Here is a 13,083-nt window from a genome sequence, read left to right as displayed (position 1 = left end):
TCATCTTGACATGTTGACAAGCCATAAGAAGCTTTTCGGGATCTTTTTGCCCTGCTGCCGCGCCGAACTCAAATTATGATTGACGACCGTGCCTGCATTGCCTCGATCCGCATTCTTATTACGCACATGGTTGAGGATCGATTCGACTAAATTCGACTAATTCCATTTCGCATCGTGCTACAATGATCTGCAGTGGTGTGATGTAGGGCGACCGGTGCAGCAATTTTCCTAGTTACAGATGAATTGGCCAATCAGCAAAGCCACGTCCCTTGATCCACTACATTGCTTGTCTAGATGCAGTTCGAATACGAATACGGTGCATGTGCCAAGCGTAGAATCTTTAGAGGAGTTGTACGGTGACCCGACCTCCGACTCTGGGACCAGATCCGGTGAACTACTACAAGGACTCAATCTGCCCAGGTGGCTGAGGCTCAATGGACGGCTTGTGCTTTGCATCTGCATCGTGTTGCAGCCAGGTCAAGCATGATCATGTCGCTGATTGTGTTGTCCACTGAGTCGAAATCCACATTGCTACACTTACACCTCTTTTGAGTGTCCGAAATAAGTAGCCATATCCACCTCGTTTCTCTCGACAGTAGTTCACTCCATGCTGTGGCGCAGCGGGTTAACCAATTTGTAAGCAAGATCAGGATACCAACTAGAACTTTTGTATGCCATACGAGAACTACTATGAATGACCGTGAAGCCTCGATCATCCCTAGCCATGCGGCAGTGGCGTGTGGTTGTGGCTTCAGGGCACTGTCTCATGCATCGTGTAGTCGGGAATGCCAGACTACTTTCGTACGGGTTATGAATCTGAGGAGCTTTCACATACCACATGTAGATGAGCCCCAAGCTGGACTACAGGACTATCACACGCCGTTATAAATCATCGGCCAAGCACCGCCGACCTTCCCCGGACCTTGAAGTTGGATCCGAGGTTCATATATCGTTCCTTGCAGTCTGAGATATCTCAAAGTCTTCCAAACCACTCCCCGATAGCATCTAGGAGCGGCGTCGTTTTATTAGATAGCGGAGATAATCGGACTTCCATTTCTCAGCAAACCCGCATAGCAAACTCGCCTCGGTATCGGGAGTGGCTATACTGGTCTCCCATCGGATCCCTGAACCCATACTTCGCTTTGCGCAGAAGAGAAAGCCGACACGGCGTGGTGTTGTGCCCTCCTTGAACTATTGCGATGATCAAGAATATGGCTCACCGCTTCGATGCCAGCTGCGATGGACAAGTCAGTGAACCTGCCCTATCAGTGTAGCCAACGAGAGATCGATCCGGGCTTATGAAACCACAGTCTGACACGTTGCGGCCGGAGAGTAAAAATAAATACACGCTCGAACCCCGCGAAATTCAGGTCCATCGATACAAGAGCATAGAAACGTCATTCTACGACAAGGAAGCCACAAAAGCTCTACATGATGCCAAGTCTGCGGAATTAGCAAAACGTATTTGTGCATTGTCTGATCTTGCGTCAGGGGTATTGGTGTTTTAGCGAGACAACAAGTGATGACATTCAGGGGAACGCATCACAGGGCAAGCTAAAATGAACAAGACATCCGTGTGTGCGACGAGAAGAAAGAATATCCCGACTGACAAATGAAACCCGATATTAGCACAGGAGCTTCGGGTGTGCAAGTCTTCCGCTATAGAGTCCGTTGCGGCCCATCCTGCTGGCACGAACCCAAAGCGGGCAACATAAAATAGTGTGGACTTCGCTGCGATTTCCATATCGATCACTTCCTTGCCAGCGACGACATGCTACTAAGATTAAATCTTCCGCAGGAGGCGGACGAGTTGAAGGAGGCCATGATAAATCTTCAACGTGAGACTTGCCCCTGGTCCCATTCCCCAATACAGACTGAGTCTCCGTGCCAGTGTCAAAGACCTCACCACTTCGCCCAGGTCTGGCGGCGCATTCAAATAATCCATCGAGAACCCTTAACGGTATCCGGTGCATGCTAAGTTCCTGACGAGGAGATGTTGATCACGCGTTTCGACCCAGCCACGGATGTAGCTAGGCGGCTACCGTATTGCGCTCTCGAGGATACTGCGCATGGGGCAGTGAGATTGCTGGAGAGCATCGAGGCCAGAGCCTTAGTTTTCTCGCTATCTAGATTATCTTAGGACAGTACGGGCTACAAGGAAATTTGCAGAACTCATTACTCTTCTTGGAGGACTGTTGTGTAGCTAGGTGTAAAAGTAACATAAAAGTTCTCAAGGCTAAACCAAGCCATATGCGCCGTCATTCTTTTAACTTCCTCGACACGGCTTGCATTACCTGAGTGAAAACCCTATTCTCCAAAATACCAGACGGTGTCCACGGGTATAAAAAGGCGGACAAGGACAAGTCATATAGGTAATCGACGAGGTGAGATTGGGACTCTGTTGCGGAAAGGGGTATAGCAGAGTACCAAAGAAGGGCGATGCGACTGACACGTAGCTTCCACGATTGTCTTCGTTTTGATACTTGATTTGCGGGAGTTAAACTCTCTATATTGAGAGCAATAGCTCACGATGTTGTTTCGTATGCGATTGTATGGAACTAGGGGTATATTCATGCAAGGCGACGCTCTCGTTATCCCTGCAGGTTCTGCTTGCCTTGACTTGCTCCATCTGTATGGCATACTTGTGACATAGAGCATAGCCACATGATGTGTACACAAATGGTCAGCTTAGAATGTATCATCCAGTATGTCCTGGTTCATCTTTACCATAGTCGGGCTGTAGTCAGACGATTCGCCGTACTCAGGGGCCGCGCCGGCAGTCATAAGTATGTCTTCGACGATGCGCTTGCTCGCTTCTCGCGCTAAATCCTATTATTAGCCATGACCCTTCCCAACAGTAGAAAAGCCGGCTTACCTGGCGTCTGCATCAACTTGCTCGGCGGTAACGCAAACTGAATGGTCTTTGGCGGGCTCATCCCCCCAAACAACACGCTCCCGGTATCCTCATCCTCATCACTATCCCACATAATCTCATCCGGATCTCTCGCCAACTTTCCCTTTCCTCCATCACTTGCATACACGTCCCTCGTCTTCCTTGCAGTACCCGGTGTCTGCACGCTAACTCCCGGAGTCCTCGGGCCCGCATCTCTTAATCCCCTTCCTACACCTGAAGCTGCTCTTCCCAACCCTCGAGGCGCCTTCAAAGGGGACATACCAGCACTATATAAATTCGTCCTCAAAGTTGGGGCCGCGATCTCCGGCGAGCTCTGCGGACTATCCGCCCACAGCGCCCTCCTCGTACGATCCGTCTTGTCGGGCGAGATATCCCGCGCCGCAAGAGCACCTCCACCTCCACCGCCGCCCTTATGTGGCGTCGCTTGGATCCGGAACGTCCTATCCAGAACGCGGTGGAGCAGCGGGTCTTTGCTCCTCCCATTTTTCGATTCTTGCGTAGGGGTCGGCGCCTCGAGGATGGACGACGAGTGAGGTTCCATCGACATATCGGGTAGGAGCTTGGTGTGGATCTGTGTGGTGTCGTCGTCGTCGTCGGAATCCGGGAAGGCGCGGCCGCTCTTAGCGGTAGGGTCCCGATCTCCTTTGAGTTCACGACGGAGGTTCTCGTAGGGCGAGTCTAGGTTGGCGAATTGCAACTGTTGCGGGCGGAGAGACTTGGTGGCGGGTGGTCGCGGGGTGCTGCCAGCTAGAGAACCGTCGTCTAGCAGCGAATCCTCGACGTCGCGGTGCATGGACTGTTGTTCGTGATAGGCTGACTGGTCTGCGCTGCTGTCATCGTGCCCGCTGGGTGTGTAGTCCTCCGAAGTTGTGGTGTCTGTGAGTCGCGTGGTCTCATCAGCGGCGGTGGCATCTTCATCGTTGGCTTGCTCTTCGTAGCCGGACAGGGACACGTTGGCCGAGGCTTCAAAGAATTGCTTCCAGAACTGATGGGCAGTGGTCAGTCAGATGAGATACAAACGAATCCCAAGAGCTAGATAGCATGACAAGTACCTTGGATGCCTCCCACACATTCTTGGAATGCTCGCCATACTGCTCGACGAGGGGCAGGATGCTGGTCGTAACGATGCGATGGGCTTTGCTGAAGTTGCGGTCAATCTCTTGCAGGGTGAGCGTGATTGACTGCTCAAGCTTCTCGAGTTCTTCTGTCAGAGTCAAGTTTCTTGCCGAGCCCGCCCGAGACATGATGACGGCGACGGTGTGCTCGATTGGTCTTATGATACTGAAGTTGTACTCGACCGAGGTTCTAAAGAGTTTACCGTTTTTGGTGGGGTTGAAGATGCGCGGGCGCGTCCGATACGCGATGCGGGGTTCAGTACATTGATGCTTCAGGGGTTGAAAGACAGCTAGCTACTTCCTAGACATGCGTGTCAACCTTGTTGATGTGGTAAATTCCTCTTTCTGAATTTGGGTATCTCTAATTCATATTCCTTGTCATCATGGCATCGATCCACCGTAGTAACCTGACATTTCCAAATGCAGCAATAATCGGTCAATCGTGTTTTCTTCCTTCAGGCCTGCCTTCCTCTCATCGATGGTGGCTTCGTTCTTCGTCTGTCTCAAGGTGTGACCTCCTTTCTCGCTCATACCCCGACATACCGTAATGAATACTCCAACCTTTTTCTTGAACGCGGCATACAGTTCTTTTGGAGACGCCGTTCCAGACTTCGAACCAGGCTTGCCATGCGCTTCCTCCCATGCTCTCTTGGAAAACCGGAGTATCAGGGTGAAGATATCCTCCAGCAATTTGAGCACAGGTTGCTGTCGCTTTCGTAGAAGCAGCGTATGCATAATCTGGTCCAGCACTTGCTCATGATATTCCCGCATCTCATCAGGGCTGAGAACATGACGTGATTTGGCATCAGTGTCATCATTTTCCAGAGTTGACTGCACCTTGTCCAGCCAGTCTTCAAAACGTGCCCACGGTATACCAATACCCGTGTCGAAGAAGTAGGTTGTAATGCTGGAAACAAAATGTTGTGCTTCTATTCGGAATCGCAGTGATGTGTTGTCAATACCCCGCCATTGCGACGTCCTGGCACTCGTGTCTCGGAATAGCTCACTGACAACGTATAGCATTCGAAGTACTCGAAGCAGCAGCTTGAAGATCCTGTCGTATTTAACCAATATCACTGGAGTCATAATAGGAGTCAGAGGTGACGGCGGCTTGTAGGATAGCCGTAGGAAATCCAAGGCCTCCAATGAGCTCGGGTCCATGCAGCGGTCGATCTCCTCGTCTGACAAGTCCCGCACAGCAAAGCTCAGATGTCTAGGTAGGTCACTGATCTCGCCCGACGGGTGCCTTGACGAGCCATGCCCAGATGGTGGCAAATAACTTTCTGTAAGTACACCCATTAATGCCAGTCGTAGCTCGGAGCTAGCTGGAGGCCAGCTGTCTCTTCCCCCAAGGCGAAGGCCCATCATGCCACCATATCGGGTCACTCCAGCTTGGCGTTCTGCAGTCTCGAGTTCAGAATCAAAGAGGGAATGAGACAGCCGAGTGCAGAAGAATCCGTTACCCAGCAGATGGAATTCCCTTTGTAATGTGATATGAGCTCGTAGGTTATGGGCGCTGAATAGGAGCTTCATGTATTCCCTGTTGACCAGCCGGGCCTGAGCCTCGACGAGGGGGCCGAAAGTCAGAAGAGGGAGCAACGACCAGTGGGGAGTCAAGGCTAGGCCCGCCTGTTCTGTACCTTGCTTATTCTCAAGCAGTCTGTCGAGTAGCAAACGGGACAGACCGCTTTCCTCTATGACCGCAGGAAGAGGCTCATTAAGTTGCTTGATGGATGCCAACAGGTGTTCGACCATGTCGCTTTCGCCTCGGCCGAAAAGTTGTAGCTCATATGTTATTTGGGATTGTTCTTGTCGCATACGCACATGGCTTTGCTCGTCCGATCGATCTAAAGGGCGGCGGACGAGTTCAAACAAAGACATTTCATATTCATCCACCTCTTTTTGCATCCCCTGAATGGAATTCCAGTCGAAGTGCCACGCGAGTGCTGGTGACTCACTGGCTCTGTGATTATCTGCATAACATAGCGGGTGATCTGGGAGATGAGTGCGTAGTAGTCGTAAGTTCCTGCCAGTCTCAAACATCACTCGGGTAATTTCCTCTGGTACGAAGTCTGGCATACGGTCATGGTCGAGCACATAATCAGGCTCCTCAATCTCCAGCCCAAAATCGTCCATGAAGGCCACATTCTCGACCTTCACGAAACTTCGCCCAGGACCATCCTTTGTGATACCGATCCCTGATTCGGGCTTGGTGCCTATCCATTCTTGCGCAAAGTCCGCCCATGGTTTAGAGACTCGGGCTAGAACTTCGCGCATGACTTCGCTCAGCAATTCATTACCATGTTCCAGTGCTTGCGTCTCGTCGAAAATGATTGACAGCAAATGCTCATCGTTTATAGCCCTCTCGAGTTTCGTGATAAGTGACTTGAAATATGTCAATATTGAATGTACCGGTTGAATCATCGATTGAAGCTGCAAGAGTGACCTGATTGTTCGAGCATGGCTACCGAGTTTGGTTTGTATGGCGACGAGAAGGATGTCGACAGCCTTTGCAAGAGCAATCCTCCCAGGAGACGGATGAGTCTTGTAGGTGATCCACACCATAGCTGAAAGAAACCGAGTGATATTTCCGCATGTGATACACAAATTCTGCAGGCCTTGTAGGACATCTGCGGAGTATCCTGAAACTCGCATTTGGTTCAAATCTGGAGTGAATGATGACCTTTCACGGTCCCATACGAAGAAAATGGATGCCCTGCCTAGAGCAAGTGCAAGCAGAGAAGCCGTGTACGGATCAGCTTCAATGGCATTATGGTCGCTGTTCTGAATCTTCAGCGGGTCCTGTGGCGAACTCAACACGGCATCATATATCGTAGCACCGGCTTCCGTCGCGAACAGTGCCGGAGCCGGTGGGGTATCCAGCATAGTGAACCCATCCCAGCTCTTGAACTCGGCACGAACGTTTGGAGTAGCCTCGTTCGATATCCAAGCATCGTTGAAGAAGTCGACAGAGCGCTGACCAGCCTTTCGGGGAAGTGGAAGTTGGAGCCTAGCGGTGTCATCCTGCGATATGGCTTGTCCATCAAAATTCAAAGTGGTGAGAGCAGCTGGCAATTTGAAGAATTCGTCGGAAACTACTTCAGTAGTGCTAGACTCGATGGTTTCCCAACAAGACTTTTCTGAAGCCTGGATATCGAGGTCGAAAAACTCATTCTGTTTCTTGTCAAGAGGGTCTAGCCAACGGGAAGATTTCCAGAAATTGGAGATTCCGAAGATATCCGTGTCGTCCTCGTCTGCCATTTTTGGAGGTCAATGGGATATGGCGAGAGCTTCATTTGGGCCCTCCTCATACCTGCTTCAACGCCACTTCCTCATCTGCTGGGTGATGGTGCGATTTCGAAGCAATTCGTTGCGGACTTTAAGAGGTAAGACGCGAAATGAGGAAGTCGCGTCTCCACCTGTGTGCTCCCCGCGCCCGCACTGAGATCTTCAGGGTCATGGCGTGGACTTTCTAAGCTCTGGCAAGCTCCGTCAGCTTGAAGCTTCTTTCAACATCATACCCTTACTTTGCGACATTGTATTATTCGGCAGATTCTTTAAACTTACATCTTGTTGAAGCTATAGACGAGCACACTATTCTTTGAAGCACATGCTAGACCATTCACCTTCTCAATTGCATAGCTCTACCACCAGGTCATCCACTCCCTTGCCAACGAGATGGGCCCCAAGCGCAAGACGGCCAGAGGTAGCTTGGCTGGTACTTCGACACCCAACAAGACGCCGACGCCTCGGCCGGATGACGATGCCATGGATATCGATTCCCCAGCACCTGCAGAGACCCCACGAGCAGCCGATACTCCCACTGCGGCCATACATAACAACAACCCGACACTCGAAGACGTCACATCAGATCCCTGGACAGACGATCAGACTTCGTCGCTCTACAAGGGCATCATTCGCTACAAGCCCACGGGCATGCATAAGCACTTCCGCATAATCGCTATTTCCGAGCACCTGCGAAACCATGGCATCAACGCCCATGATAACCCGCACACGCGCATTCCCGGCATCTGGAAGAAGCTCAACGCGTTATATAACATGGACGTGATCGACGAGCGGGACAATGCCGTCGATGCCGAGGACGAGAAAATATGGGAGAAATACAAGGCCTTCTCGCTGCCGGATGAAGAATATTATCAAGACGAGGCATGGCGACGGCGTTTCCACGGTCCAGACTCGGTCGCTTCATCGCCGCCGCAGATAGACTTCTCCATGGGATCCGAGTCGGGGAGGAAGCGCAAGCGGGGTGCTGATGGCTCTAGTGCGGCTGGCAGTGTGGCGAAGACTCGCGCTAGCACCGTGGACGATACCGAGGAGGACATTGCCAGTAGTCCTGTAACGAAATCCGCCCGCGGCGCCCGAAGCCGGAAGAGAGCGGCCGTGAAAGCCAAGACCGGTAGTACCGAGCCCGATAGCGACGAGGAAGAGGGCGACGAGGACGAGGAGAACAGTGAGCCCGAGGATGCCGAAGCTTCTTCCACCACCAAATCCAGTAGAGGCGCCGCAAAAAATAAAGGCCGTGCGAGGGTCCAGACAACTTCAACTAGAAGGAGCCGAGGCCGTAAGTGAAGTACGCAGCTCTCTGCTCGGAGCAGATCCATGAGGCGGTTTGATCAAAAGCTATACTCTGGAATGAATGCGTGTGGGCTTTTGGCACCTGGGATCTTGGGGCTTAAAAGGATTGTGATACCCAATGGAGTGATTCGGTATTCTCAGGGGCTTGTGTTTTGGTATAAATTTCCTTTTTCCAGCATTGCATTTTAGCGGTAGTGGACTCGGCGTATTTTGACGATGAGTGCCTAAATAGATTATCATGAAATATCGTCTACGGCAAACTGTGGTTGATAGTGAATGTTTCGCAACCTGTACGCATGCGGGCTGGAACTTTTCATGGACAGGATTGAACCAACTTGACCTCTTCTTCTCTTGCGTCGTCATTTGCCTGACTATCTCGATGAGTATGCTAATGTCTGCATTACAGCATGCTGACCATATACGCAACGAGCCAAAGGTCCAAAAAAGGCCATTTTAGCAATCTGTTACTACTCGCCAGGCCTTGACGACATTAACCCCAAAGGCAAGTAACCTAACCAGGTGGTTGCGAATCGAACATATATAACTAGTGCGCGTCTGCTTTCATCTCGTCCATTCCCTCACATAGCCATACTTCAGTAACTATGATCAGCCACAGAAAATCAGGACACTAATATCACAAGAAACGGACAAATCAAATTTTGGAAGCTAACCTAGCTTCTAGATGTTCGCCTAATGATCGAGGTTCTTCCCTCCGATAAGCAAGATGCAAATCCCGCTTAAGTGGCAGCAACAATATCCAAAAGATCATATTTCAATGCATCCATCCATCCATCCATCCATCCAGCCATTCTTGAGGCCCAGAAGCTATATGCAGACTGCTGTGATAAGAACTTCACCTGCGCAGCTATTTATTCCTACTCCCTACTCCCCACTCCCATTATACGTGCTCATGACAAGACTCGAAAAATAATTTCCAACACACCATGGTATCTCTAAAAACTTACCTCGTCATCCATAAAAAGGAGCTAATGATTAAGTGTTACTTCCGCATATCCCCCAGATCCTCGGCGCTCTCGTAAAACACGCTCTTCCGTAGCGGACTACTCGTGTTCCCGCCCAAGCCCTCTTGCTGTTCCTGCTGTTCCTGTGGTGCCAGACTTTGCCCGTGGACACTCATATAGTCCGTTGCGTTTTGCTCATCCGCCGTAGGCGGACTGACGGGCAGCAGCGGGCTGGGAGCGCCTCCACCCTCCGGGCTCATGGGCGCTGCGCTGACGAGGACCGGCGTCGGGGGAGTGCTGGGCACTGTACCGGTCACTGAGCTCACGCTGGTGTGGTCTTGGGAGACAGTATAATTGGACTGCGAGAAGGCGGAGGGGTTTGTGGGAGTGCTTGCTGAGTGGGGAGTGCGGGCGAAGTGGGAGTGTTTGTTTATGATGTCAATAGGGCTCAAGCCCGTGTCGCCCAATTCGGCAGGGGAAGATGTGTCTGCGGCATGTTAGCTACTTGGCTTTCAGGAGTACTGAGGTATAGGCAAAGGAAGGCAAATCACTTGCCCATTAATTCAGCTAATGCCGTGCCGGACATTTCATGAGGCCGAACACTCGCCATTTCGGGTCCCTGGCGGGCATCGGGGAAGAGGCGGGCTTGGTTATGGGGTTGGGCATGTTCGATGCGGCTCTCCACATCATCCGAATTCATCGCCGTGTCGTCCGTTGTGACAGTTGGAGCTTTGTTGCTATCCTGGCCCCGAATCCATGAGATAATGCGGTAACCATTTTCGTCTGTACCTCCTGCACTCATGCCGCCTCGCTTCAGCAACTTGCGACGACGGTAGACCAAGATGGCCACGACGAGAACCGAGATGAAGACTAGACCGAGAACAACACCCAAGACTGGCGCGACCCATGGCTGAGTCCCTCCGCCTCCACTACTGACATCAGGTGGATGTGTTATGCTAGCGATCGAGGCGTAGGGATAGTACGTGGTAATCTTGGAGGTAGGGTACGGCGTGGCAAAGACGCTGGCCAGCTCAGTGGTCGCCCACCCTATCGACAAGGGAGTCGTCATTGTGGCACCGCCCGTTTCTGTGCCACCAATCGTGGCATAGATCGTTTCTGGAACACCGTACGGAGCCCAGCTAGCTGGATCATACGAATCCACCCATTTGCCCTCAGTGAGGTTGAACATTTGGATAATGCCGCCCTGCAGACACTGTTGCGTATCTACGCCCTTAAGCGACGCATAGCCACCAATGACCATCATCTGGTCAGGGTACGGCATGACACATTGGTGGCCAGCTCGAGCATGAGCCGTACGGCCCGACGATACCTTGATCCAAATGAAGGATGGGAGCGACAGGATCCACACATCGTCGTTGAAGTCCCCATTGGCATGCAGGCCATCGTACCCACCGTAGTAGTAGATATTGTAGCTCGAGTAGTCCTGGGCAGGAGCTACAACAGCACAGCCTTGTGTGAGCTGTCCCGGGCCATCTGTGGTGTTTTGCTTGTACCACTTGTTACCCGCTATATCATAGATGTCTATTGTTGACATGAATTCTGGGCTTTCAAGTCTCTGTAGCCACAGTCAGCACGGTTCGTAGAGTAGAATACTTTCAGTTGACTTACACTTTGTGCTTCGTTCTGTGATAACATGATCGGGTTGTTGAAGTCGGGATAGATGACGCCACCTATGGCGACAAGAATACCCTGTTCCCCAACAGGTACCCAGACTAGGTCCGGATTCGCGCGACCCTTGATAGAGGCTGGCAGAGTGCTGTTACTCCATGACTCCTCTGTTTGCGTCGCCATATCCAGGGTGATCAGGGTATTGGAAACATTGAGCGGGTTGAGCGACTCGTTGGATCCGGGGTAGTAGATAGGCCCCCCGGACGCTGAGCGCATGCCACCAAAGTACCAACCCTTATTTTCCGAGGGGCTGCTGGCAGCGCCACCATAAGTGATGTATCGAGTTACGCCATCATCCAAGCGCTCGTTCACGAAGCCCGGGAACCAGGACTCCTTTGGGGCTCCATACTGGAATAACTGGTAGCCAAGAACCTCATCTGCGTCCGGCGAAGAGTACACGTCGGTCTCTCTCAGCAAACCCCCGTAGAGGAAGAACTCATTGTCGTTGGCCAATATGGCCCCATCGTAATAGTTTGGCGCAAAATTGTTTGCAGCATTTCCGTTTGGCGCTTTCGATGTTACGTTGAGAACTTCGCTGATGTTGGCACTGGTGTTGAAAGGCGTGCTAAAGTTCAAGGTGTATATAAGCCCAAGAGGATTGTCTGGAATAATCATCATTAATTGCAGTACCAGTGAGCAGAGCAGGGATGATCTACTCACTGTCTTGGGTCGGGGCGCCATATGACCCGTCCGCCATGCCAGGGGCCCAATATAGATACCCTCCGTCGATATAGACTGTATCACGAATTTTTGCAACTATTCGCCGCGTGAGTATTGAATTTCATAGAGGGCGATGGTCCGCGGTGATGGTAATATGCCATATTCCTCACCTCGCGAAGCCTTCCATGCGCACATGGTGGCATTGACTTGGTCGTCCGCCCATCCTGACTGTTGACCTTCGACGAATGCAGCGAGGTAGCCAGCAAATGCAAACCAAGATATCCTAAACCAGAACATTGTGTATACGATTATTTCTGTGTAAACTGGTGGAGATAATACAAACAGAGAACAAAGTTGTGAGATGAGCTGAGCAGGGAAGGTGAGGCTCACTCCATCACATGGGTTGGATGCAGAAGATTGCACGTCCTGCTAGAGGGGCTCGATGGCAAGGTTGCAACAAAGATATCCAAGTCAACGTCTGGGATGCGATGGCATTATCCGCAGGCGAATATGATTTGTCAAGGTAATGTGGTTAAGGGAACTTTGACCACAAGACTGCGAGACAAAAGCAGCAATGAAAGACGGATCCGGCGGTCTGAAGAGCTCTTCTCTGTCTGCTGAACGAGAAGAGGAGAGCTTCGCCGCGGCGTCCCCGCATCAAACAACGACCGGGAGTGGCAAGGGATGGATGATGGATGGAGGGAACGAAAGGATTTTCCAGAAGCCTCGGGTTGGCCAGAACCCGTCAATACCTCTAAACCAGGTGACAAGCGGGTAATATCTTATGCTGCGTTCTACCTGCTGATCGCTGCAGGACGGGCTGGCCATTGCAGATTTCAACGAAGCAATTTCGCCGCCGACACGCAGGTCCAGAACAATGGTTCCAGAGATCTGGTCTGAGACTCTTCCCACCTTCAATGTGCGAGCCTCGCAGAAGGGACAAAAAAAGCACGACAGGTGTCTTACTATGGCTGAAAACAGCTAGAGCCAGGTCCTCGGCAGTATTCCAAATGTCAGTGAATATACCTTAACCTCATCTCTTGAGGTACAACTTGAGCCTCGACCAGCTTTGAGTTGATTTCGTCTCTGCTATCGATTTTCAATCTGAGTACCCTGCCTAGTAGTGGTCGGTCACACGTAGAAAGAG

General features: G+C 51.4%; 3 protein-coding genes across 3 annotated transcripts; 1 reads left to right on the top strand and 2 right to left on the bottom strand.

Moving 5' to 3' along the window:
• Positions 1 to 2,688: 2,688 nt before the first annotated feature.
• BCR38DRAFT_484364 (Spc98 family-domain-containing protein) lies at positions 2,689 to 7,290 on the bottom strand (the record flags this gene model as incomplete). The annotated part of the gene is made up of 4 exons (XM_040863737.1): positions 2,689 to 2,822; positions 2,876 to 3,899; positions 3,967 to 4,219; positions 4,442 to 7,290. 4 exons carry the CDS (start codon positions 7,288 to 7,290, stop codon positions 2,689 to 2,691), a joined length of 4,260 nt encoding a protein of 1,419 aa, XP_040716040.1.
• Positions 7,291 to 7,707: 417 nt separating this feature from the next.
• Positions 7,708 to 8,619, top strand: BCR38DRAFT_457190 (chromatin modification-related protein EAF7-domain-containing protein; the record flags this gene model as incomplete). Its single annotated transcript, XM_040862010.1, has 1 exon — positions 7,708 to 8,619. One exon carries the CDS (start codon positions 7,708 to 7,710, stop codon positions 8,617 to 8,619), a length of 912 nt encoding a protein of 303 aa, XP_040716039.1.
• Positions 8,620 to 9,590: 971 nt separating this feature from the next.
• BCR38DRAFT_186468 (uncharacterized protein) lies at positions 9,591 to 12,426 on the bottom strand. The gene is made up of 5 exons (XM_040853973.1): positions 12,107 to 12,426; positions 11,937 to 12,032; positions 11,217 to 11,878; positions 10,143 to 11,163; positions 9,591 to 10,074 (listed from the first exon to the last, which is right to left on the bottom strand). Exons 1-5 carry the CDS (start codon positions 12,231 to 12,233, stop codon positions 9,626 to 9,628), a joined length of 2,355 nt encoding a protein of 784 aa, XP_040716038.1. The 5' UTR covers positions 12,234 to 12,426; the 3' UTR covers positions 9,591 to 9,625.
• Between the last annotated feature and the right edge of the window lie 657 nt (positions 12,427 to 13,083).

Source organism: Pseudomassariella vexata, assembly GCF_002105095.1.
Source record: "Pseudomassariella vexata strain CBS 129021 chromosome Unknown BCR38scaffold_6, whole genome shotgun sequence".
NCBI lineage: Eukaryota > Fungi > Ascomycota > Sordariomycetes > Amphisphaeriales > Pseudomassariaceae > Pseudomassariella > Pseudomassariella vexata.
This window is presented reverse-complemented; position numbering and strand designations above follow the sequence as displayed.